Source organism: Pollicipes pollicipes, unplaced genomic scaffold (genome assembly GCF_011947565.3).
Source record: "Pollicipes pollicipes isolate AB1234 unplaced genomic scaffold, Ppol_2.1 Scaffold_4740;HRSCAF=5597_pilon_pilon_pilon, whole genome shotgun sequence".
Lineage (NCBI taxonomy): Eukaryota > Metazoa > Arthropoda > Thecostraca > Pollicipedomorpha > Pollicipedidae > Pollicipes > Pollicipes pollicipes.
In genome coordinates this window covers 12,802,387-12,829,376 of record NW_023596545.1, presented here as the reverse complement: position 1 = coordinate 12,829,376, position 26,990 = coordinate 12,802,387, and the positions used below count along the sequence as shown (strand labels likewise).

The 26,990-nt window shown below is 52.1% G+C and overlaps 1 protein-coding gene across 1 annotated transcript in view; it reads right to left on the bottom strand.

Annotated features, from left to right (window-relative positions):
• The window catches only part of LOC119097935 (serine/threonine-protein kinase NIM1), a gene marked incomplete in the record, with an annotated part of 119,578 nt that overhangs the window by 31,729 nt on the left and 60,859 nt on the right, over positions 1-26,990 (bottom strand). The window contains 1 exon segment of the mRNA XM_037220877.1: positions 3,725-3,853. Within this exon segment, the coding sequence (XP_037076772.1) occupies positions 3,725-3,853 (129 nt within the window).

The following is a 26,990-nucleotide window of genomic DNA, read 5'->3' as shown; positions in this document are numbered from 1 at the left end:
CCACGTTTCGAGCGGTCTTTTTGCCCACGAGTAGGAGGGCTTCGGCAGTAAAGCATATCGGGATAAACTGTTATTGGATCTGTCAAAATGAATGCCGAAACTCATCTATTTGCGTCTAAAGCAGGCCTTAAACACGACTGCGCTCCAGTGCCGGAAAAAAGCGTGACAACAAAAACAGCACGGATCGAAGTGCCGGACAAAAACGAACAGCAGCAGCTGACAAATCGTCCTCTCTCGGCTGCGTGGACTCCCCTGCCTCAGATCCGTCCTCATCCGAGCTTCACAACTCGGCAGTACAGCCCCGGACCGGTTTTTGTCATGCCGGTGTGTCGAATGCGTTTTTGTCACCGCCAGCCTGCATGCTCGATCTGAATGATGGTGGGGGTTGAGGTGGGAGTGGGGAGGGGGGAGGTGGCGCCGGCGGCTGGGAATGCAAAGGGCCGAGCTCTTGAGTGACGCAGAACAGCAGTCGGCCGTCCTGGTGATATCCGAGTCCAAACAAACGGAGAGGTGATGACTGCAGGAACTGTGCCCGAACGTGTTCTGTCAACCCGCGCAGGACGACAGGCAGGGCCAGGGGACGCGAGAAGCAGAAGCGCGCGACGCCGGCGGCCGATTTGGATGCATCTATCACCAGCACAAAACGGACACTTGGCTGTCTAGAAAAGGGAAGCCACTGATGAAGCATAGCACAGTAACTTCTAACGTGAAATGACTTGCGAATAACTGATGTCTGTTTGCCTTTGCTTGTTCTAAGCGTTCTGGAAAATTCGGAAAATGGCAATTAAGACCTGATATTGTAGTAGAGCGGATATGTCAACCAGTTCATGCTGCCCAGACATCTTTTTCAAGTCCTTGTGGTTCACAAACGCCGCATCTCTTGTGGGTCCTGAAAATGACTCTTTGACCTGCCACATGCGTCGTGTATGGTCGCCCACTTTCAGAGTTAAAGCTAGCTTAAGACGTTTGCAAAGAAACGGTTCTTAACAAACCTTCTCTCTTGGATGTCGTTCTTGGTTTTGCCAAAGTATGACGTTTTTAAAAGTCTGTCTGACCTTGATAAAGTGACTGTCATTGATTGCCCAATACCAATTATCAGCTATGCACACGGGTGGCACTTTTAAAAGGTGGGATGAAGTGAGGGGCTCAACGGTAATGTTTACTTCTTGAGACTAGGCCTTTCCACACACGGCCTCATACCTAACTTTCAGTCTTATATCGCTAGCAGGCTACGTCATCCAACCCCCCCCCCCTGAAAATGTACACAACACGTCACCTCTGACCGCATGTAACGCACGTGAATGTAGGTTTTTGGAAGCAGGGGAGCGCTTCGTCCCTCTCTTGAACGGACTTCAGCTCATTACTGGTCGATTAATGCCATGAGCTGATGCTTTTTGCTGAAGCTGAGCTGACCAGGCCAACTGCCGATTAGGGGCTGATCCAGCAATGACATTGAAGTGCCAAAACGAGTGAATGACAGTCTCCCGTGCGAAACAGGCCCCGGCACCAGGCCTGGGCGTAAAATGCGGAGTGCATGCCTTCTTGTCTACCATATATTTTTGAATGTAGTCTGTACGAAACATTTTCCATTCAGTGCGTCGTGCATGAAAAGAGTTGAGGGGATGCAAAATTGAAATAAATAAACCAACAACCATCATTTACCCATTGTACTTTGTTCTCGCATTCTTTCCCGGGACTAATTTTATGAAACTAAGAGCGTTACAGTGTAAATGCCGTATAAAACCCGTATTTACGTGATCGTTCACTTATCCACACATCGAGAGTGTTTTAGTGTGACATTATTCCATGTAAGGTAATGTTACGAGCGGGAAAACCGTTTCGGAGAGAGGCAGCTATACTTGTACCACGCACGAAAGAAAATGCAATGCTGTTTTAGCATAGATGAGTGTGCCACGCGTCGCAAATTTCCTTTTCATCCATGATCAAAGCCATCGCAATTTCGCGGCAGCCATTTTGCGATTGAACCGTAGCCTCTTCGTGCCACTATGTAGATTGCAAGTCGCCGCTGTTCGCTTTAATCGGCTTCCATCTCAAACGCACAAGCGCAATGCCCTCGGGGAGCACTGCCGAAGCTCTATCGTGCTGAGCAGAACATTTGTCAGGGCCGGCGAAAAGCTCCGGACCGGGTTCAGCTCCACCGCGGCGTACAATGAACATGCCCTCTGGCTGGCGAGACGCCAGCCTGCGTGACCTCTAGCTGACCCAGTTGCGTGACTCAAAGCGTAGACTTGCGGCTAATTTAATTGCAATCCCACAAGATTGGGTTCAAAGGATCCGCAAAGGCCGAGGCCCGGCCCGTCTTTAACTGCCCGTCACACCAAGGGATAGGTAATTTAGTCATCCATTGTTAGGCGGTTTTAAGGCGACGTAAAATTCCTCTCCTACTCGTTTTTGTGTGCAGAGTTTACGATCAGCTACTGTGGACGCCCCGGTTTGAAAAGAGGTCTTCCCACATGAATTTATTTACAGTCAGGTCGTTCAGTTTTTGTTGCATCCCAATTTGGTGTCAACTGTTTCATAGATAACGATCAACGATAATGATTTGACAGCGTGGACGCCGATATGGCTCATGGACGTCCCATCAACATAAATCGTGCACGGCTGGTGGCTGAATGGGAGTTCACATGAAAGGGGTCTATGTGACTTGGGCTAATGATGTGCTGTCTAGTTTGTCATAAAAATGGTCATATCTTTGTTGATAAGGAGCACTACGTTCACATGTTACTCAATGTACGGAATTATCTACACATAGCTTCGTTAGGCAGCATCATCGAGGCTATTACAGACTACGGACCACCCTTCAAAATCACATGTAACTTTCTTAATTTGAGAGTTGCACTTCGCAATTATGTAAGTCACAAGTCCTCCTCGCGCGGGTGGCAGCGAGGAGCGTTACCACCTCATGTATAAACTGCCACCTCGGGCTGGTCCTTCTACCCTCATCTCTCACTGGCGGTGGCTGGTTCCTCGCCATCCCCAGCTCCTCCACTCCCTGTTCCGGCCCCATTCCGCCACAGGCAGCGCGTCCGCGCGTCTCCCTGCTCCCCTTCCGTGGTCACATCCCGGCGCGCCGCGGCGCCCGCACGACCCGCATAGCTCGCCCGGCGATCCCCAGATTCAAAGCGGCTCCCGTCCCCTACCGTCCGTCGTCGTGCGCACTGACGGCGCCACAAGCGCGGCCAATTCGTCCACGCAGCGCCGTCCACTGCCTCGTTCCGACCATCGATGGAACGGGCGTCCGTGCAATATATTTCCGCACGAGGTCTGGAATGGTTCCGGTCCGATGCGACCACGCCGCCCCGACTGGGGGCCAGCGCCGCCGCCGCCGCCGGGGGCCGCCGCCGGCTCTCCCCCTAAATGAAATACAGTCGAGCGTGCGGTAATGGTTTTGGCCGGGACGCGCCGCCCGCTTCTGACCATTGTCTCCTCGGTGATGGATGGCAGCGCCTTGATAAAAAGTCGCGGAAGCATTAATATCTCGAGACGGCCTGCAATAAAAGCCAGCTGCTCGACGGAAGCGAGTGGCGCCACTATTTTTTCGCAGCGGTTCGGTCGGCACCGCCGGGGGCACGTGTGCTGTCGATGACACCCCGTGACCGACGAAAAACGGGTGTATCAGTGCGCGTCCAAAGTCAGGCCGCCGCGGGGTACCCGACGTAGTTACAGGCGGCGTGCTCCGCACGGGGCCAGTGGTCATGCTCACCATGATGGTCTCGTACAGGCGCACGATGTTGGGGTGCAGCAGGCGCGACAGCACCTTCACCTCCCGGCCCAGGTTGCGGCGCACGTAGTCCTCCTTCACCTTGTCGACGTCGATGATTTTGATCGCCACCTGGAGCAGGGGGAGGTGCGGATCAGTGCCCGGCGGCCTGCCGCGTCCGACAGATGATCTGCTTGTTCGCCGTCGGGATCAGCTGCCGAATCAATCACCGATCTTGTGTTACATATGCTGATCTGCGCCTGGGCATCTAAAATAGGTCACGTTTTTGTCGCTCCATTTTTGCGTTTCGTTTTGGTGCTGTGAGATGAAGCATCGCCCCTGTTTGTTTTGAAGAGGTTGATGTACTAGCTTCTAGATGCCGTCATTAGCCCTGTTTACTTAGCCGCTTTGAAGCCTCAAGTCCACAACTTCTTATCACGTTTCCTCGCAAATCTTTTATCGGCGCGAGCGCGGCCGCCGGCAAAAAGTGAGCGATGCGAGAGCAAAGTCGTGTTTTCCCCTCATGGAGCCGGCGCGTTTTTTCGCCAACACCCAGGGGACCCGATGGGAGGCCGGAGCATGCACGGCGCGCTGGCCCATAGCGCGCGCTGCTCGGCGCGCCGGTGATGGATAATGCGGCGTTATCTTTCCGATGCGCCCGAGCGTGTCCGCCCTAAAACCATCTGCCCAGAGACAAAGAGCGCGCCCACCCGACGGCCGGGTACTAAGCGCCTTTCCGCCCGGCAGAAGCGTCGGTATCGGCGGCCGCGCTCAGGCGACGCGTCGTCGGAGACGGCCGGCGCGCCACGCCGGCCCGTCCCGGTCCGGGTCCGGGGTATGGCGAGGCCAGGTCCCCGGTCAGGGTCCGGGGTGTGGTGAGGCCCGGGCACGGTCCGGATCCGGGGTATGGTGAGGCCAGGTCCCGGTCCGGATCCGAGATATGGCGAGGCCAGGTCCCGGTCAGGGTCCGGGGTGTGGTGAGGCCAGGTCCCGGTCAGGGTCCGGGGTGTGGCGAGGCCAGGTCCCGGTCAGGGTCCGTGGTATGGCGTAATTCGGACCCGGTCCGGGTTCGGGGTGTGACGAGGCCAGGCCCCGGTCAGGGTCCGAGATATGGCGAGGCCAGGTCCCGGTCAGGGTCCGGGGTGTGGTGAGGCCAGGTCCCGGTCAGGGTCCGGGGTGTGGCGAGGCCAGGTCCCGGTCAGGGTCCGTGGTATGGCGTAATTCGGACCCGGTCCGGATCGGGGGTATGGCGAGGCCAGGTCCCGGTCAGGGTCCGGGATGTGGCGTAATTCGGACCCTGTCCGGGTCCGGGGTGTGACGAGGCCAGGTCCCGGTCAGGGTCCGGGTGTGACGAGGTCAGGTCCCGGTCAGGGTCCGGGATCTGGCGAGGCCCGGTCCCGGCGGCGGTCGCGGGTTAGGCCCGTTCGAAATCCCTCCGGCTGGCCGGTTTCGTGCTGGTTCAGAATCGGTTCAGAACGGGGGTCTGACTTTGTTCGGCCACGCGAGTCGGTTGAGAGCTAGTGCGGCATGGTCCTTGACGTGGTGCTAGGACACTCCGTGTCAAACCCACATGTCCCCGACGGGGGTGCCTTTACCCATGTACCAAATCGTAAGGAGATCGTTAGGTGAGAAGCTCTTTCCACCACAGCCGGTCAGCGTCGCTCTCCTTCCTTTGGCCCCGTCCATTGCTACGTCCGCCCTCGGCGGCGGCCGACTCGCCGCGGCGCCGTAAACCGCGCACGAGCTTGTTTGGGCGGGGTGTGATGGCTGCGAGCAGCGGGTATCGACTGGTGCCGGCTCGCGCCTGAGGGGGAGCGACTTTACGAGACAGCCGGGCCGACAACACCCGACAGCTCGCACCTGCAGCCGGACCGTAGCACGGGCGCTCGCGCCGTAAAATACTCATTGGAATGATCCGCAGGGTGTGCTGGGCTGAAAGTAACGCAGCATAGCACCTATTTTCGTTAGGTCGCTCTCTCGGAATAAGCGCGAGTTGTCTGGAGCGACTGCAGATGAGGTGTTGACGGACGTTCGTCGGTCGCACATCAAACGATTTTATAGCTTAGGAAATAGGGAAACGAAATGAGCTAAGTCGGAATTGATCTACGCCATTCTTGTTTTGTAACGGCGATAGATGTTTGATCGGAAAGCATGTTTTGATGACACCGAGAGCCGATAAGATACGATTTGTTTTGGCCCAGACTTAAATGCGTAGCCCTGGAATTCGATTAATTTATTTAGGGATATCCCCGGACATATCGTTGTTCTCTCATGATCTATCCAAGCATTTGCCACTTGGCAGACGAGCATAAATACACAAGAGCTGTTCAGAAAACATCAGTAGTGTCGCGGTTTTGTATTATGCATCATAATGGCAACTCTGTAAATGAACAATCCCGTTTTGGAACGAAATACCCGAAGATGAATCGCCGAACATGGAAAATATTTGCATTGCATCCACTTGAGTCAGCTTTGAGCCGTACTTGTGCCGTGTGCCATACCTGGGAGTCCCCACCTGGGATCCCAACGTGTTCCATCCGCGCATGCAACACAAATATGCCGAAGCTGTGGCGAAGGCGGATCCAACGTTCTGCTACGCCTTCGGGCCAGATTGGACAAGAAAATGCTGTAAAGATCAAAGGTAGCACATGCTGCTGCTGAGAAGAACGCCATACGTAAAAGCCACGCGGGTTCAAATTCTTTGCTAGACTGATGTTTCAGTGCGCACCATGTGTCAGGGACACAAATAACCACTGATTTGCGTGATCAGCTTAGCAGGGCGGGCAATTTGCGGAGCGTTGCCGTTGGCACGGACAGTGACTGGGTAGTTTGAGCCACCTGTCTTCTTAACAACGGTCCTCTTGACTGAGAAGGTTGCAACGACAAGGTGGTGTGTTGTCTGAGCAGTACTACTTCACATTTTGACACGAACGACCCTCTTAATGTAAGGCCAATTTCAAATCGATGAATATACAGGGATGCGCATTGCCTCCATAGCATGTCAACCAGTGTATTGTGTTGACTTAGTGGGCTGTCAGCGGAACTGGAACGACAAATGGACACTAGTCTGAGCAGGGCCAAGCGGTGAGCTTGTTCACAATGCTATCAACATTAACCTACAAAAACTAAACGTGTTTTTATATCATAACATCAGAGAAGGATTGGTCAAAGTTTTGCGGTTCTTTTCGAAGAAGCAACAATAGGTCCTTCAGCTAGTTCCAAACTTATCGAAGCTAGTCTTGAACAACAACTTCACTTTCGAACGACATATTTTCGCCGTGGTGCGATGTTGACAAGCAACGTTGGCTGGTGTTCCAAGTTCTCGCGCCCACTAACCAAAAAATACAAACTTAAGGTGGATACGATTGTTTCCCCGCTTGCAACTTTATATGGTACAGCTTGGACGGGTACGACCCGGCGACCCAACGCAAGCACACAAAAAACAGTCAGCCGTAGTGGCAAGATGGTTAAGGCGTTGTCATGATAATGTTACAACTAAAGTTAAACACACGGAAATAGTCCGGCATTGCCCTGAGCTGAACTGAAACGGCCCTGGCATGTACCTCATTAAGACTTACGAGTAGCTTTCGTGCATCGCATGCAGAACGAACTCTCACCTACAGGGCTCAGAGATTTGCCGTCGTTCCTCGAGAATGCATCCGCCGAAAAAAACCGAAGCTGAACGCTGTGCCGTGTGCGCCTCGAATCCACACCTATCGCGCACGAAGATGCTCCGTGCGGCAGCCGAGGAGAGTGGGCTGCCGGCGGGCGTGCCCGCCGTCGAGACCGCGGCCGAGTTTCACGTGCAGGTGCGGTGGATGCTGAGCCGTAATCAGCAAAAGTTTTGCCGCACTCACCCTGATAGTGTGTTGTTATATTTGTGCTCCCGAAGGTTCTAAGCTTGCAAATGAACTTGCGTATATAAGGGCTCTTGCCATGAAGGCCATGGTACTGCTCTACACATTCAAGTACATGATGAAAATAATGATGATTACAATCACCAAAATCGACCGATTCGTGTGCATTTCGAGACGCTGACAGGTGACATTCAGTGAACTTGGAAGCAACTATCAGCGCTTGACCATGAAGTTTGTATTGATTGTTTTTAACAACATGCCATTTTCAGACACACACACACACATACACACACACGCGCGCACCACAGAAACCAGCCACTGATTATACTAGAGGTCTCCACAATCAACATTTCAACAAAGCCACTTACAAACAGTAACGACGGTATTAGGATTCCCCTCGGTCTGGTTTCCAGCGCACTTCATGCCGACGTTTTTGTACTATTGTCTTACTTGATCAGATGCCTAGCTCGCTTCCCTCGCGTTTCTATTGAAGCCTGATCCATTTGAAGAGCACCACTGTAGCAGCGGGGCTCAGGGGTAACAGCTCCCCCTAACATCGGCATGACTTCGTATCAACCTTATGGCTGCGTGGAAAGAAGCGGAAGAGGCATGGCAAACATCACTTGCCCCCCCCCCCCCCGCGCGCCAACCTCACAGAAGATCCGCCGCCACCATTACACCAGCCCTTGACAGTCTGGCTGCCTGAGCTGCCGACGTCGTCCTGCCCCGCTGCCCGGCCCAAAGTCCGGGCCCGGGCCCGCTTCTGGGGCCGGCAGCGCGGCGTCTTCATTATGTGCGGCCGCTCTCCGCGGGTCAGAGGTGGCCGTATGCGCTTGACCCGCGCCGGCCGCACTGAATCACCGCCCCTGCAGATGAAGAGGCCGCCGGCGCGGCGGGACGCTGAAAGTGGGCCTGTGTGCCGCACGCACGCCGCCCGCCGCTCCCACAACAGGCGTGTCTTCCGACAGTTTGACTTACGGCCCATTCGAGAGAAAATACGGCGATAAAGGGGTCCGCCGCAAGAGAGACGCTAAGAAGGCCTTCTGCCGCATTGGTTACCCACCTGGCGGCAATAAATCCTTGGCAACAATTATCCGCGCGTGATATCGGCTGAGCTGGCGCGGCGTTGGACGCCGGCCCGGCTTTCGGGGCCGGCTCGCCTGCGTCAATAACAAGTTGTTTTGGCGATCTCAAAATAATCGCTCCCTGCGGCAGACACATTTATCGTCGCCGATTCGTCTTCTGGCTTCGACGCTTCCAAAATTCTGGACCTCGCCCGTCGGTCCAGCCCATACATAGATCTTTCACCGACAGTGCATTTGCACGCCCCCCATTGAGAACCGCCGATTCGGCGGCCAGGAAAAAACAACATAAGCGATTTTCCTATTTCTGAACGCCAAATCGCCTGGGGAAATGGTCCGCGGGCCCAAACAGATGGACCTCATCTGGGGGCTGACGTTAACGGCAAGCGTCTCCGCCCCCTGCCACGGCCCGGGAAATATCTCCGTCCGTCCTCACGACGTATGGACTGACGACGACGACCTCCTCGTCCTCCGTCGCGCCGCCGCGGCTCGCTCGCGACGGTGACCGGCCGGGGCTGGACACACGCGCCCCACTCACTCCGAGATGTCGCAGCGACTCGGGGTCGCGCCGGCCAACTATGTGATCATGCGGGAGACGCGGGAGCCTGCTCATGCGGAACGGTGCAAATCGATGGTAAGCCTGGTGATTCCTCCGACCGTTTGGTGCTGGCTCCTGCATCTGAGGACTTGGCCGCACTTGATTCTTACGCTCTTGGACGTATCGCTGGAAGCAAGTGCATGTCACAATACATTTAGCGTTCAGCTGTTCAAGATTGCAAATATGCCTCTGGAGACTATTTCCTTCCTTCGACTCATCCTGTTCCTCCCCTCTTTCAATATGTCCTGCCTCCTCCCTCTTCCTGTCACTCACCCTTCTCTTTTTATCCCGCTTGTTGTCAGTGAGTTTTTGTGTTTCTCCACTTTGTCCGGACTTTTCCAACAAACTAATAAAGAATGATTCAAACGACTCTGACTGGCTCCACCTCATCATTACTAGTTTGCAAACATGATGCAGCACTTCCGAATCACAATGAATTTGTTTACAAATTGCTTCATATCGTACGGTAGTCGGGCAAAAACCCGTGGGAACAAGGGCGTTGTGAAACGGCAAGAGTTACCCCCGCAAAAACTGGCCTAGCCTCATTAGCTGATGGGGCATTGTGCACCATTATGCCACCATTCAAACCTTCCGCCCGCGCTGGGTGGGACACGAACGCTAAGAAAAATAGTTTACAGCGCCAAATTGTAGCCGAACTAACGGTTAACGAGGCTAATGCGGCGCGCGCAGTTTGTGGAGCGCGACGCTCTGATTCGTCGGCCGGGCAAAAACGTGGGCCGGCCGTGAACACGGCAGGTGCCCGATCTGCCGTCACTGGACATGCACGTGACCAGCGGCGAGCGAGCTGCGTGATCGGCCGGGCCGGCTGCGCGGTCGGCCCGGCCGGGATCCACGACGGCCCTCAGACGGCGCGCCCGTGCCTGGCTCGGCAGTTCGGCACTCATTGAAGAGGCGGTCAGGACCTCGTGGGGGACTAAATGTCGTGGTCACTGTCAGACTGAAAAAAATGCAATTATATCACTCGTTTTGCTCATCTAAATGCGTTGGTACGATCGACAGTTGGCAGGTTCATTACGCCAGTGCTAGTGCTGTACGTTTGTTTTCTTCAAGATATCATTTGGATTCTATTTCGGTGTAAAATTACTGCGCACACGCATGCAGCACCAAGCCGGGTCAACTCATTAGGCGCATGAGCGGAGGTAAGGCATTTCACACACGCTTTCACTCCTCACTAAAACAGAAGCCTGGAGTGCGTCGCATCGCAGCCCGATGGTCCGGCATCCACACCAAACCCTGTGGCGGGGTAGACGGCACCTTACCCTGCAGCGGCGGCCGGCGCCCCAGCCGCGGCACGGACCGGCAGGAGCCCACGGGCCTGCCGAGCCGTTGAATGGCCGCCGGCTCTATCGCGGCGCGGCGCGGCGGTGGGGCGCATTCAGGGCGGGGCCATCGGTCAAACCGGGGGCGGTTTTATCTCGCCCGGGGTCAATACGTCCGACAAGCGGTACCCGGCCTCGGAACACCACCGCTGGGCAGACGGCGAGCCAGGCGGCATGGAAGCCGCATCCGCTCGAAAGCAATCTCGCGCGCCGAACAGGAAGCCCGCCCCAGATAATGAGGGCGACCATGGTCAACGGCTTTGTGGCAGAATGACGGCGGCGTGGGCGGCAGCCGTCGAGTCGCCTGCCAGTCTGAGGTGAGAAGGGCATACCCGATGAACTCCATAAACACCAGGATCTATCAGCGAGGGGCGTGGTGTCTTGCGTTTGTAGGCACTAGATAGGCATCAGCTGCACATCTAGCGCGTTTGTGGCTTATTGCCAGTGTATCTTTTCGGAACATCGCACACGGTCCAGCGCGACCTGACAGCGCGGATGACCGAGTGCTCACTGAGTTAGCATACGCTTGCCTTCTCCATCTCACATTCCCTCTTGAACGTGTTTTCGGCATCGTCGCGCGGCCTGGCAATGCGTTCTGAGCCTCAGCGTGCTGGATGGAAGCAATCTGCTTGGCGCTGCGAGTACAGGAAATCCTACGCGAATGCCTCCAGACTGATTCTGCCTTTCGTTTCGAACGCGATAGCCAAAGCAGCTTGGTCAAAAGTTGCATCAGTATGCGAGAGCGCCCTGGCGAAATACGTGATTGTGATTACGAATATGCTTCCTCTAACGTCGAAAATACGTAGTAAACCGTATTTTTGACTGGAAAGTCAAGAATTGGTGACAGAACAAACATTTTGAAAGGAAGAGGAAGGTAAAAACTCATTCTCGATATGGTTCCTGAGGTTTGTTATGCTGTAATGGTTTAATGCATTGCGCCTCTGCGCGATCCCTCGCCTCTGATAGCAAGTAGATGAATCCATCCAAAAGCATGGACATGTCGCCATATGTGGGATAAAACACGAAAATTGTGCTGACATACCAGTATGATGAGCTAGGGGTTCATATTTTGAAGATGGTTAACATTCTATGTACCACCACACGATTATACTGAAGGCCGATTATGATCAGAATAGAAACACTGAAATCATGATGCCAAAAATCAATAGTTCAGAGGGTTTTTAGCTTTTGTGAAGTAGACATAAGCTAACATAACAAACATAGGATCAATATGCATAAATATACAGGACGTCAGCGGTCGAAAAATGTACGAATGCTCGCACACAAAACATGTTCAGCTATTGGCTACTTTATGGACCGTGCAATAAAAGGAATGCTACCCGTCCACGATGCCTCGCAAATGGTTGCCAGTCATGCATACTGGAGCCCTCGCCGGCATCCACGGGCGTGCGATGCCCTATAAAATGAACAGCTTCGCGCAGTTTGTGCTGTCAGGAACCTCTATTACCGTTCCTCCCTCCGTGGGGAAAAGATGCGTCGGACGCCTTTTCGCAATTAGGTTGATTATTCCGCTGTTACAGCAACGTGAAATGAGCCAATGTGATGCTCCCGTAAAATTACCGTCATCGAGGGTGTTCACGAAAATCGATACCGTTGACGAGGTGACAATATTATGCATTATTGACGAGCCAGCATCGGATCTATAGTACGCCTCGAGGGCGGCGGCATGTCTAGTGTAATAAACTACCACCAACTACGGCCGTGCATGAATATTCATTTCACGTCATGGCGTACTTGGTGGTTGGTCGATTCAGTTGGCAGTGAGCCAGTTCATGTTTTTCCAATCTTGATTTGAGTGGGCAGTGCAAGTCTGAATTCTGTGTCGCATTTCCGACCTATATGCATTCAGGTCATTTAGACTACGATTCAGTTAATTTAAATAACGAGCCATGCGTATGCAAGCATACCTTAAAATTTATATTTTCGGGCAACATCTTATCTTGCTAATATAGTTGTGACGTTTACTCCCTCAACATCTCAACATCTGATGTAATCACTTAATGTCGTTGTAACCATTATATTAAAGAACACTATGAGCCTGCCGAAGCCTGTGATCATACTCTCAAATAATAGGAGACCAGACGCGGGCTCTGCCATCTTTAAAACATATTGCGTGCTGTAAATGTGCACATAACACAAAACGTGAAACATAATGGAAGCTGCAAATGCAGCATATGATATCGAGTCCGCGTCCTAGATGGGTGGAGACGGGTGGATGCAGATGAATGGAAAATGGGATGTGTGTAGATGAGATGTGTAGATGGGATGGGTAAGCCTACGTGCCCCAGAACCTGTACATCGATCCGACTGGCATTTGCACATGTGTGTGTGTGTGTGTGTGTGTGTGTGTGTGTGTGTGTGTGTGTGTGTGTGTGTGTGTGTGTGTGTGTGTGTGTGTGTGTGTGTGTGTGTGTGTGTGTGTGTGTGTGTGTGTGTGTGTGTGTGTGTGTGTGTGTCTGTGTGTTAGGAAGGGAGAGAGCAAAGCGCCTCCAAAATGATGCGTAGTTTTACTCATGACGTTGCTTTACTTGCGTACGTTGCTTTATTTAATAATTTATATGGTTTGTATGTAATAAGAATGATTTATATAATTTATTTATGCACGTTGCTTTATTTGAATATGAGTGATCAAAAACCTACAGAAGAGATTGTGGCACAACCACACAGCTGATCACGGTCGTTCTGATCTCGGAGCCGGCGGCGCATCGAGCTGCTGCTGTACGTTATCAGGTTCTTCGCCAACCGCCTATACATTCAATTCCCGTTCTAGTTCGATACCACCACGACTTGACAAGTCATCTGACATATTCCATCTCCGTCCCTCGAACGCGAATGTCGCACCTTATCCTCACAGGAGCCCACCGGCGGGCCGCGGGGGAGCAGCCGGCCGCGGTCCGTACCCCGGCAGACCATCCCCGGCCGGGACCAGTGTCTGGTCCCGAGGCCAGTGCGTGCGGCGCCGGCGCCGGCGGGCCCGAGGGAGGCGCGGCCGGTCCCTTCGGCGCGCACCGGCCTCTGACTAGTGCAGATCCGTGTCCCGATAGCACCCGCCCCCGCGGGGCACGCACCACGGCGGCTGATGCGACAAGCCTTTTTCGGATGGCGCCGCCGCGGGCTGAGTCATGCGACCGCGGGATCTTCCGTGGGGCAGGCGCCAGCGAGCAGCGCGTGTCACGTGGTTCTGCATAGCGCGGGTGGGGCCGGTCATGGACTGTGACGCTTCTGCGCCGTATGCTCTAATGATGTCATTCGAAAAACACAAAAAGAAGATAAACCGAAGACCGATGAAGACCGATTTGGGTCAGGGTATACATTGCTACCTGATGTTAAAAAACATCATTGTACGTCAATCGTCGTCTTTAAGGCAGAACATATCGTAATAAATCGTAAAACAGGTCATCTAAACTCTTACCTTGGAACTTAAATAACTACGATAGCGAACATCCGAGCGCCGCAAACACGCAGCAGCCGCGACCCCGACACCATTGCTACGCGTAATCGCAACATTACTGCCGATCAAGAACCATAAAAATGTACGGGGCCAAGGTAACAAGAATCCAGTGAAATATATTTCTTGCGTATTCAAGCAGTCTTCCGTATGGTTTGTAGATTGGTCGACATGGTGGTCAAACATGACATTTTTTGGGTGGGAATGAAAAGCAAAACGAGAATATGGCGGCTAAACAAAACTTCATAGTACGGTACATATATATGGCATGGAACATGGATGCCAATGGGACACTGAGTTGAAGGGGATAGGGTTGGGAGGTTAGGTTAGGTTAGGTTAGGTTAGGTTAGGTTAGGTTAGGTTAGGTTAGGTTAGGTTAGGTTAGACTAGGTTTAGGTTAGGTTAGGTTAGGTTAGGCTAGGTTTGGTTAGGTTAGGTTAGGTTAGGTTAGGCTAGTTTAGGCTATGTTCTGGACTATTCTGGTCTGTCCGTTTCATAAACGTACCTAGACGCGATAAAAAAACGTTTCTCGTTGCATTATTATTGTTGACTTGGTCCCGTACATTTTTTATGGTGCTTGACAGCAGAAATATTGTAATTACGCAAGGACAACGCAGAAAAGGCGCAGGGGAGTCGAGGCGGTGGGGTGCGTGTGGCGCATGGGAGCTCGCTATCGTAGTTATTAAAATTCGAAGGTAGGAGCATGAATCTACCTGTCTTAGGATTCTTTACGATATGTTCCGCCTTAAATACGACGAGTGGTGTACAATGATTTTGTCTAACGTTAGGTAACAATGTATACCTACACCGATAAACCGCATTGGGAGCGGATATTCTTCTCCTCCAGCAAATATTCTAGCCACATTAATACACAATCCTATCGCACCACATGCGACTTCGACCGAGCGCGCCCTGCACGCGTCGTTAATTAGGTCAGCATTCGTTCTGGTGAGCACGCAGCGCGCTTAAGGGTAGGTAGATGTTCAATACCTCCTTATTTTACTGACTTATAATTTACCTTATTAGCTGCCGTGGTTTATTTTGGTAGACATCAATCAAAATTTGTGTTGCCCTGTTTTTCAATAATTTGCATGTTCAGATACGAAGCATGCCGCAAAGCATGGGGTTTTTGAGAACGTCCTTTGAAAATGCTCCGGTTTATGCTGTTTTGGCGGTTTTAATGCAAATACCATTAACGAAGTACTCTTGGGTGAATGGGTCTGCTGTTGAAGAATCTATGTAGCACAACAAGTATGGCTGACAAGTGTTTACAAAACCTGAAAAATAAGTAAGTTCAGCCGCTGCTGATAAATGAAAGCCTTGACGGTTTTTCAACGAGTTTGGGACACAATGTCCACATGCACATCTTGACCTGGAAAATTTTGGAATTTGTCACATCTTACATCACGAATTTTTACTTTGAAACAACGTGTATCGTCATGTTCAGGCCCAAGGCACTTCTAAAGGTGTGTGGTGACAGCATCGCGGCATAAAATGTCGATGTCGGTGAAAATAAAAATGGTGGAAAAGTACTACAGCCTTCGGCAAACACGGTAAAAAAATCGTGCAGTGAGTCTTTTTTCCAACCTTAATGGTGGCGGCCGGTGGCCAAAACATTCAGGAATCTCTGGAATAAAGGTTCAAGCGGATAATGAATGGCTTATGCCCCTGCTCGGATCTCGCACCGGCTCCAGCTTTGGCCCTGAATCCAGCTCCGACTACGATTACGGCTTCAGCTCCGAATCCAGCTTCAGTCTTAACACGGGCTCATGTCTCGGTTCGACTCCAGCAGAGGGCCCGGATCCAACTCCAGGTCCGGCTCCGGCTCCCGCCCCGGCACCAACCTGAGCTCCGGCTACTGCTACGGCTCCGGCTCCGGCTCCCGCCCCGGTACCGACCCCAGCTCCGGCTCCTGCTCCGGCTCCGGCTCCGGCTCCCGCCCCGGCACCGACCCCAGCTCTGGTTCCTGCTCCTCTGCGGCTTGGGCCGCCGATCCGATTGCCCGGCGGCTGCCGGCGGCCATATCGGGTTCGCAGCGCCGTAGGATACACCGCTCCCGCGGCTTATGGGATTACTGCGAACACGAAGGCACAGCTCGGCTCTCCAGGCCCCTCGAACACGGCAGCGCGATATGACCTGTATCTGGAGGGGGGAGGGATGGGGGGGGGGGGCGCTGCGACCACTGCCGGATTGATTTCGCCTGACCCTCTGACTTGCATGCGTTCAGCTTGGTCTCGCTATCTTGTTGTTTGAAACGTCGCCCTTTTATCTTTTTCTGTCAGTCGGGCTAAACCGAGCCGATTCCTCAGATCGTTTTAAACCCGTAACTTGTTGATTTCCTTTGAACGTTGCTCCCCTTCAGCGCTAAGATAAATGCTAATTTGATTTCTCCCCTAACCCATCTTGAAGTCATCACCTTTCGCCACCTGCGTGAATCCCACAGCCATCCCGCCACCTTATGGGTCCATCCACTTACCTGGTGGCGCTGCGAACGGCTTCGATCCTTCATTCCATCGTTTCAGTTCGCGCGTAACGCCTCGCACAACGCTCGCCCATCAGCCCAAACAATTTTTACCTGATAACCAGTCACATCTTGCAGCAATGGCGGCGGCGCCGGGCTGCCGGAAATCACAGCCGATGTGTTTGATTTTCCGACCGGCCGTCACCAATATCTGGCAAAAATTGCTTCTTAGATCGACGAAAATGATTAAAAATAGACGTCGGCATCGCAGCCGCCCCGAGTGAATGGGTTGTAAAACTGCCAACGAGCTATAAACCGAGATTAGATTTGATCCGTTTGTGTGGGACGATCATTGTCGGTCGGCCTGCGGAGGAGACGAATTCCGTTTAACGGGGCCCGCCACCGGCGTTACCACTCACACGACTGTAATAACAGCCAAGTGCTAATGCGCCGGCGTCGTAAGCCGCGGCACCACGCGCCGGGCGGGCGTCGTAAGCAGCGCCGGCGCCGCGGGCGGAGATGTCGTAAGTAGCCAGCGCCGCGCGGCGCCCGCCGCCTCTAGTGTTTTCTTCTGCTGCGCCTGGAAAACAGTCCGACCGATCCGCCATATTGGAGCGGCGTGGGTTGTTAGCGGCGGGAGTTGCACTTCTTGCATCAGAGACTAATTGGGTAGCATGGGACCTCGTTACGATCGTTTCTGAATGGCAGTTGTAAAGCTCAGTGTAATTCCCTGCGCGGTTGTCGTGGGCCGACGCTTCCAGTCTCACAGTTCCGCTAAGGGGATTGTTTGTCAGACGGTGGAACGAGACTGGTGGCGTTTTTTCTCAAAATATAAAACATGCCCTTGGTCTTGATTACCGGTGGACATATAGGAATGTGGGCGCCTACAAAGTAAGTCATTGAGTATCAGTATGCCCCATGTCTTAAAGGGTTACCTGGAGGATAAAAAGCTTACTGCATGCGTACACATCAGATGAGCGTGCCGATTCGGACTGCGAAGCCTGGTTGCTCTGAGTTGTGCTATGAAAGTTCAGATTCTCCAGTCGAAATGAATATCTGTTTGCGGAATCATTTCACCGGACGCTTCAGTACACCGCTGTCAGGAAATGTTCGGCAGGATTTGCTTTGGTTTCATCCATTTGCGGTTGAATGTTTGTTCGGCGGACCCAGTACCTAACGACTCATTTGATTTTGCAGTGCATTATTGGATGCTTTTTATATACTTTCTCGATAACACGCGTTTTCATTTTGTTTTAATCTACCGAAATCCACATAGAGAGTCTTCTGCACGTGACGTGAATTCGCTTTCAATAACAGCGTCAACGCCTAGCCACAATCCATTGCGGTAAATTGATTGGGCCTTTCAATCATGTGCGATTGGCCGCCAGCCTGCGCAGGATGATGACACGGCATCCTGCGCAGGTTGCTGGTACGGCATACTGCGCAGGGTGGTGGCACGGCATCCTGCGCAGGGTGATAGTAGCATGGCATCCTGCGCAAAGTGATGGCACGGCATTCAGCGCAGGGTAATCGCATGGCATCCTGCTCAGGGTAATGGCGCGGCGTCCGGCGCTGGCCATGGTGGGGCGACCGTACTTGAAGTAAACTAATGCTGTTACAGTGTTGACCGACTTTTCCACCTTAAGATACCGTCAAAATTATCTGCTTGATTTTGTGCTCAATGTCACTGAGCTGCTTCTGCTATTTACCATTATTTATGCACAGTACTTAGCTGGCTTCGAACATTCATTGCAGGGGAATGTATTTTTGTGATGGTTTCTTAAGGTTGCATTATCAGGTGGCAAACTCACATTGTGTGGAAGGCGATGCCTATCGAATGCGTGCAAAGGGCTTTCCATATGTACGTGCGTTTGTGATTGCTGGTCTTCAGCGCTGTGAGTTTTTTTCCGAAATGACCATCATCACACAGAGGCCGCCGCGGCGAAACGATGACTTGACTCACCCGCCACCAAATACGCAGACTGCCCCCACCGAAATCTGCCAGTTCGTCTCCAACATTTCTAAAAGCCCCGCATTCTCTTTCGCCAGCGCTTTACAGTCCACGTATAAAGTCAGCGGTGCCCCGTATCTGAGCCGCGCGGGCGGCTGTCCGGCGTCTGGCGGCCGGCGGCTGGGCCGGCGTCGTTCGCGGCGCCCGCCCGGAGTCTGCGCGCCCAGCCGCCGGCCGCCGCCGCCGCGCCTGCCAACAGGGCGGCTAGCTTGAGGTAGGCCCCGCCGTAATCAATACCGAACCTGGTGGAAATAAACAGCCGGATTTGACGGTCGCCACCCAGCGACGGAGAGAGCGAGGGGAAGCGGGGCGGGAGCGAGGGCGATTATGGAGGGAGGCAGAGAGAGCGGCAGGAGTGTCGATGGGGTGGCCGTGCCCGGGTTTAAATGTGTGCTTGCCCTTAGATTGCGTGGATGCGTGAATACAAATGAATGGAGGGGGAAAAGCAGATTGCGTTATGTGTGTTCGCTTGCTGGCTTGTGCGTGTGCGTGAGCCGAGGTGAGGGGACAAACACGGCCGGAGAAGAGCAAGGAGAGAGAGAGAGTGAGAGAGAGAGAGAGAGAGAGAGAGAGAGAGAGAGAGAGAGAGGGAGAGAGAGAGAGAGAGAGGGAGAGAGAGAAAGAGAGAGAGAGAGAGAGAGAGAGAGAGAGAGAGAGAGAGAGAGAGAGAGAGAGAGAGAGAGAGAGAGAGAGAGAGAGAGAGAGGAGAGAGAGAGAGAGAGAGAGAGAGAGAGAGAGAGAGAGAGAGAGAGAGAGAGAGAGAGAGAGAGAGAGAGAGAGAGAGAGAGAGAGAGAGAGAGAGAGAGAGAGAGAGAGAGAGAGAGAGAGAGAGAGAGAGAGGAGCGGAAAAGGACGGGGACACGTCTGAAGAGCTTATCGGCGGACGTTTGAAATGGTCAAGGGCCGGAAGTTCTGAAACGACGGCAGAATTTCGGCGATGGAAACGTCAGATGCACGAGTGTTGACGTCATCCCCCGTCCACAGAAGAGGGTGGGGAGAGCAAATTATGGCTTCTCCTTTTCATCGGATGCACGGACAAGAGACGCTGTCAGCAGTCTTCCCCAGGCGTTTCGGGGATTCTGCTTTGAATAGATATTCTGCTGAAATTGCCACGGAAGGCCTCGACTCAGCCCACAGCGCGGATTATTCAAATTATGTTGTTGTTGAAGCGATATCAGGCAGGAGAATTACAGGATTGATCTTGTCATCAAAGCCAGCTTGAGATCAATGCGCTGACTGCAAGGCTCGCGTTAGCGGACAAAGCAGGCGCAAGAGAAATGAATTTCTGCGTCGGTCCTTGATATTTTACTTGCACAAATACGTTCTTTATACCCTAGCTCTTAAGCTTTTTAAAAATAGCATGATAACATGGTATGCGATAGGACTACACCCGCCAGTTGGGATCTCCTGCCCTGAATTGCCAGCAGGCTACAGGATTTACTATCTTCAATTCTAGTTGTAAACTGGTCCGCAGGCTGCGAGTGTCAATGTTTAAATTCGCTGGACGGCCGCCTTTTATCGTCGAAAAGAGGGCTCGCAGCCCCCCCCCCCCCCCGTGCTATCTTGGAAACTAAACGTGACAGAGCCAAAAGAAACACGTTATTCAATAGGTCACGTGAAGTGCGTCAGATTGGTGTCATTGAACATAAGCGTATGTGACTTTTGGTGCGTCGAATCAAACCAACCAGGTACGTTTGGTGAATCGTTCTCTTTAATTTTGCTCCTTTGTTTCTTTTCTGCCCCCTTTACTTTCATTCTGTCAGCGGAACAATGCAGGCTATTGCAATGAGAAAAATGACACTACCTTTGGCATTGTGAAATACAATGTCTTATATCGTGGGGCATTTGGAGACACTACACCGTTGGTGGCAAGTACCACCTCTTTTAGTTCATCATAGCTTCACAACAAGCCATTCAGCATGGACGGTACTGACTTGCTTATGTGTAACCTCTGGTACTCTGACTTACTTCCCTACAGTAGCTCATCAGTGAGTGTGACCTATGACGCGTGAAGTCATGGCTTTCAGGTCAAGCCTTGTGTACAAACCCCACTCAGTTATTTTGAGAAATAAGCGTGGCACGATAGCGAAAACATGACGCTCAATGGTGTTGGTCAAATGCATGCTGTCTCGATTGCAGTGACCGAAGATATGTCGACCTAGTTCACCGAGGGTAGCTAAACATACCTGAAAATAGTCCTCCATTTGGCCCACTCGCGTCAGCTCCACCTCGGAAGCTCTGAGGACCATTTTCTTAAATTATGCTTGTTTGCACGTGATATAATCAACAAATGCCCGGCACGCACAATTCCTAAGTAAAAAAGAGTTGAGCTGACAGCGGATCTCTAGTTAACCAGGAGGCTTCGGCTAGAGGTCTGTTCCGACGGCTTAGTTTGTTGGAGCGCTTGCTTCCCGATCCACACACGTGGCGGGTTAGGCTCGAGTCGCTTCACACGTTCGCTACTTGGCCTTCACAGGTATAGCCTGTGACCGGTGGCAGCGGTCGCGCTCTTAAGGTCAGGCGACCACAGAGGCCATGACGGACAGTGCCGAATATTGTGGCACGCAAATTTTCGCCGCCAGGTTAAGCCGTTGACTTGAATTTGTTCGGTTGGATGGCAGGGTTTAAGGCTCATACAACAGGCGCTGCTTAGCGTGTGCTCTGATGCCAGAATTCCATCCATTTAAAAGTTTCCGATTAAATTTTAAAAAGGAAGCTGTCAAATAATCATTAAAATGCATCGTTGAAATCCTTCTCATTTCCGGCAATGTTCTAGGCCACGGGTGGGGGACTCGGGTGGGTCATAGTCACCATGTCATGGATCTATGGTACTGAGCACCGCTGGAACCGTCGACATTCTACAAAACACATTGCAATGGTCGCTTAACATCTTGCTTTAACCAGCACGTCATAGTGCATTGAATATCGATTATTTTCAGTTTGAGTATGCGAGTGCTTCTTTTAGAATGGCAGCATTGTGCAGAGCAATAAGATGTAGCAAACGGACCATAGGGGGGAGGGGGGGGGGGGGTCCTTTATAGCGCTTATCCTACGGCAAAGCTCAACTGACAAACTCGCTAAACCAAGGATTTGATTCGTTCGTTGTTCGGAATCCTGCGTTACGGAACTGATTTGAAACAAGCTCGCATCACTCAAATTTGGCGCGATTTCTTTGAGCTGATTCTGATTTTGAACAAAACCGAGCACCACCCTCTGCAATATCCGCACATGCAACTATTCCGACCGACAATTGTCGCTGGAGTGCCACTTTCGCGTCCGTTACAGGCCGCGTCAGTTTTGGCATTCATTGGTGGCGTACAGACCGAGACGTTCTCTGGGGGAATCACAGGCAGTTTTCGCCACCGTGAACCCAGAAGTCGAGGAAAATACGTCTGTCGAAGCGGTTTCCGTTGTGCCGGTGGGTGTCACAACGGACGACGCAACGGCGCTATTGCTTTACTTTTGTCGTCTGTGTGGAAATTGAAACTTCCCTTGTTTTGAAGGCAACGACGTTTCAGGCGAACCCATTTCAAGATTGATTCGCTCAATTTCGCTGGCTGGCTGTCTGCTTACTCGATTGTGTCTTGACAGGGAAAAGGGTTGGATACCGGAAGAGGGTGCTGCCCGAGTTAACATGGTTTAAGACACTCGGCAATGGTCCAAGGCAGTTTCCCAAGAGTCGTTGTGCCTGGTAATGTGATACAACGGCGCAGGTCTACGTAACTTTCGCTGCTAAAATCTCTATCAAACGTTCGAGATGCTGTGTTAAGCTAGCTGACAGTAAATCACAAGTAAATAGTTGATATTAAATGTGCAACCAACCGATACGAGAGTATCAAACCAATATCTAGAATCGCGTGGTTTTCAATACGCTTGGAACTCACCTCGAAGAAAAGCAACACGCTAAAACCTACAATCGAACCAACAAGCACGAGCACAAAACGTTCGGTTGTTTCCTTTACTTTGACAACGTGCTTAGCATGGTGCATATCGATTTATGTATAACACGTATACATATGCACAGAACATGCACAGAACCTCTAGAAATCTGCGCACTGTTTTCTTCGAGGAAAGACCTAAGCGTACCGCAAACCACGAACAAGAAATGCCTCTGGAACAGGCACTGAAACAGGGCTTGACATTTGTTGCCATCAACATGCACGTGCCGATCGTTACAGGAGTACCGCCAGCGGGCAACATACGCTACTCGCGCGGCCAACACATGTCAAGGTCCATGCTACGAAATATGTAACAGGGTGCGCACTGAGCATCGGTGACGCACCGAGGTTAACTTCGCTCACATATCAAGCCCCAACAACTGTAAAATATTCATTCCATGTGCATGCAAGTCGGCAGTAGCCCGGCAGTGCTGCCCACTAGTAATGCGAGACGTGATTTTGCTGACGACAGGCGCCACACTATCGACTGGCCGCCGCTGAAAGCACGCCTGTTCGGACGCGCACATATTGTTAGATCCTGTCGTTTGCTGCTCGCGGCGTGAGAGACGGAGAGGACGTCCCCCTGTAATATGCGCGCAGGGATCCTGTCTCCCTGCGCCACACGTCACCAGCAATGACACCGGCGCGGGGGGGGGGGGGGGGAGGGCGACGCAGCCGAGCGTCCAATTCTCTAAGTAGCTAGGTGGGCATCGGACGGGACCCTCCTGGGGACACGGGGACGGGAGAGTGGGGCAAGAGGCGGAGCCGTGCATCCTCTGGGAGCGGCCGTAAATCTCTCATAGATCGAGGCGGGCCGCATGCGATTTGCAGCGGCGGCGGCAGCCTGGAGGAGACGGGCTGGCACCGCCACATATGAATGGCATCCCAGGCGCCCATCCATCTTCGGTTCACAAAGCATTTGGTCTGGACTGGGGCCGAGGGCATTGGAATGGGGAAGTGGTTGCGGCAATGGGACGTCTGGGGAAACACGGAGCTCTCATAGCGCCCCAGAAGGTGAATAATTCGTCTAAATATCGACCGTGCTGGCAGCTACGGAGGCCATATCTTCTGTCCAGTCCAGTTAATACCAGTACAGTTGGTTGGTTCCTTTGCCCCGTCTCTCTCTCTCTCTCTCTCTCTCTCTCTCTCTCTCTCTCTCTCTCTCTCTCTCTCTCTCTCTCTCTCTCTCTCTCTCTCTCTCTCTCTCTCTCTCTCTCTCTCTCTCTCTCTCTCTCTCTCTCTCTCTCTCTCTCTTTTTCTTTGTTTCTCGATTTCCTTTCACGTCTATCTACGTTCGCCATCTATTCCTCTCACTGCTCTTTCTCTGCCTCTCTCCTCCTTCCCTCCCACCGTCTACCTCCCCCGCCCCAATCACGGCATCGATCGCATCCTCTCAGCATGAATATCCACCTCTCCGTTTGCACGCGCGGCGCATGCAGCCGCACGCCGATGCGTCCACGTCCCCACAAATAGCAGGTATTTCCGCGAGCTCTGCCTCATTTCCCGGCCGCCTCCGCCCGGCTCGCGTGTCGCCGGCCCCGCCGGCGGCCCCCCCGGCCGGCCGACGGCGCCGTCCGCTGTTTGCACTATTACATGCACGACAGGAGAAGTCCGGCACACACGCGACCCCGGCCGGCCTGTCGTGTCGGTCGACAGCTGGAGACACGCCGACACGGCCAAAAAACGCGCCCAATCCGAGACGGCCGCGCGCCGCCGCGCTTTACCGGTTATTGGACGGACGCGTGACTTCCCCGGCTCAGATGATATCACGGCCACAGCGCATGCGCAGATTCATCCGAAAATCAGCTAAGCTCTCGTATCATTGGTTTTGTGTTATGTGTTGCTGAGGCCATGCCTGAAGCTATGGATGTCCTAAAGCTACACCCTGAAGGAATGTCCTGCATGTCTCGCATGGAATGATAAGTATTGTTAAGAGTTGTGCTCTGACGAAAAGGGCATTTCACATCTGAACTTGTTACCCGTATAAATTCATAAAATGCATGCAGTCATTCGTTTAACGTTTTTGCACCGCGAACGGAAAACATGGAACAAGTATACAAGTACTTACGTCATATACGGGTTATCTGTCCGCTGTTGCATGTAACTCGAGACTGGCAAAGTTGTCCACAATAAAAGCTGCACTCTTCTGTCACCGTTCTTTGCAGAAACACCTCGACTTAAGCTCTCCATCCTTCTGCCCAGGACTATGTCACAGCGCTGAGAAGTTATCATATACCGTGATAAAAAGCGGATAGCAATCCCAATTTCAACACTCGAAAATCTCATTTTTTTGACACAGTGCAGCTACAACAAATGCAGTCTATTTAGTGTCAAAGCCCCCAGAATTTGTAAGTTTCGGATTGAATTCATAACCTGCGTATGAAAAGATGTGGTGTGGAATGCTGTGCTGTTGGGCAGACAATGCATCCGGCACTGTTTCGACAAACAAGTAGCACGCTGTAAATCATGGAGACAAAAGCTCTGTTACGATAGAGCTGTGGCATATCTGACTTTATCATGCTAAAGCATGTCGTAAATTTTGTTTTCGAACACAAGAATCAGAAAATAAATTCAGAAATCACCATACCAATCACATTTGACCCTCCGTCGAAGGCTATATTTCTATCGCCTCCTGAAATTTAATGTATTGTGTCTCTTAGCCGTATCAATACTGGACCAACTCTGGCATTTTCAAGGTTTTTGGCTCCGAAAAACCATAGCAGTCAAACCTGCACATACAAAAATGCCAATGATAAGGTTCACGCAAAGCAAAATTCATGCAAAGAAGTCAATATTTACAAGTCGAATACACAACACAAACCACTGCATTGTACCAAAGAACTGACTCGTGCTCTTACCAAGGACGGCCAACGCCATAAGTGGCATCTAGAGCACCGCAATGCTTCTCGTCCACGGCATGCAGGAACATCTGCTGAGTCAGCGATATTACCAACGTGTCCTGATCGCTCGCTGCTGCATTGGGAACTTCTGTAGAAAGAAATATACCACACAGCACCAAGCTAATCAACAACGCTGTGTGTTTAGCTTTTTGCAGGCGTACTAGGGTCACACTCTAAATTGTTAGATAGCCTCATCCATGCATCCATTTAGTGTATTAAGTCTTAAGCAACTCCTAGATGTTCGCCCACTCGCTCTTCAGCTGACTACGCAATGGAACGATGCACGCGTGCGCACAGATCAATAATTTTCTGAAACTCTCAACGCAGACATCCTTTCGTTAAACTAGTCAGTAAAGAAACAATTATGCCAGCGTTGTTTAGTAACCCGGAAGTTTATAAATTAGGCGAAATGCATCCATTAAACAAGGCGTTATTGCTAAGGCAGACCTTTCATTGTCCGTGCATTTCACATTGTCCTGTGTTTTAGCGAACCCTTCCCACGTTAAGTGCTCTGGCAATGCCTTTCATTATTCAGCAGGCATTTGCAATTCTCCAAAGCCGCCATAAAGTTTGTCTGCAGCACTGCACGGTAGGACTGCAGCAAAATACTCACAAACGTAAGCACATTGTCATTTACGTGGACGGTGGAAAGCGTCGATGGGGCACCACATCAGGTGCTTTCTCGACACAGCGTAGATATCATCGCTGGTAACCCAGTACAGCGTGACTGGCGTGGTATTCTTCCTGTGCAGCCCCAACAGCCCGGCACGGCACGTGATAGCTACCAACTGAACGGCCGATTGTCTGTCCCTAAACGCGCATCCAGGATTTTCGTAGGGGATTTTTTTTGGGGAGGGGAGCTCTTCGAAGAAGTGCCACCGGTATTCAGGGAGCGTCACTAAAAGTTTCAATCTAATTTCACTAAACGGGAGACAGGCATGAAAGACGGAATTGTTTATTATGCCATGCTGGACAAGCTTTGTCTGCAATAATCTAGTGCTACTCTCCCACGTTGCTCGCTGGTCAAAAAGTTCCCCCTTGACCTGACAGACGAAGGGAACTTGCTTGAGCAATGGAAGGATGACGTCACAGGTTGCCAGCCTACAATTTAGAAACCACTATCTAGCGCATCATTTTCACCGAACGCATAATTACGCCACGTACGTTTTCGCTGATTGGAACTGGAAGTGAAAGCTCGACACTATATGGGATACGTGCGTTCCTCATCCGCGCCAAGCGTCGCCCATTCATCCGGGGTAAAAGGCGGCGCTCTAGTTGCATCTTATGGTGTCTCCTTTTTTGGCTTCCTTTTTGATGATTTGGATATTGTTCATATGCCTGCGAACCACAAGACTGTGGGCGCGACGGTAAGCTGCGTTTGCACATGCGGCACACAGTGGCGTCCCATGACAAGGAGTGCCGTATTATAACGGCGTGTTATAAGGAGCGCCTCAATCGGATGAAGAGTGCAGGTGCTGGTGCATTTCCAGGTGCTGGAGGGGAAAGGGGGGGGGGGGTTAGGGGTCCCTTGGATGTGCCACTACCTATCCCTGAACCCACTGTACGCCTACAGCCACCCCTTGAGCACGATTCCCGGCAGCGAGGACGGCTAC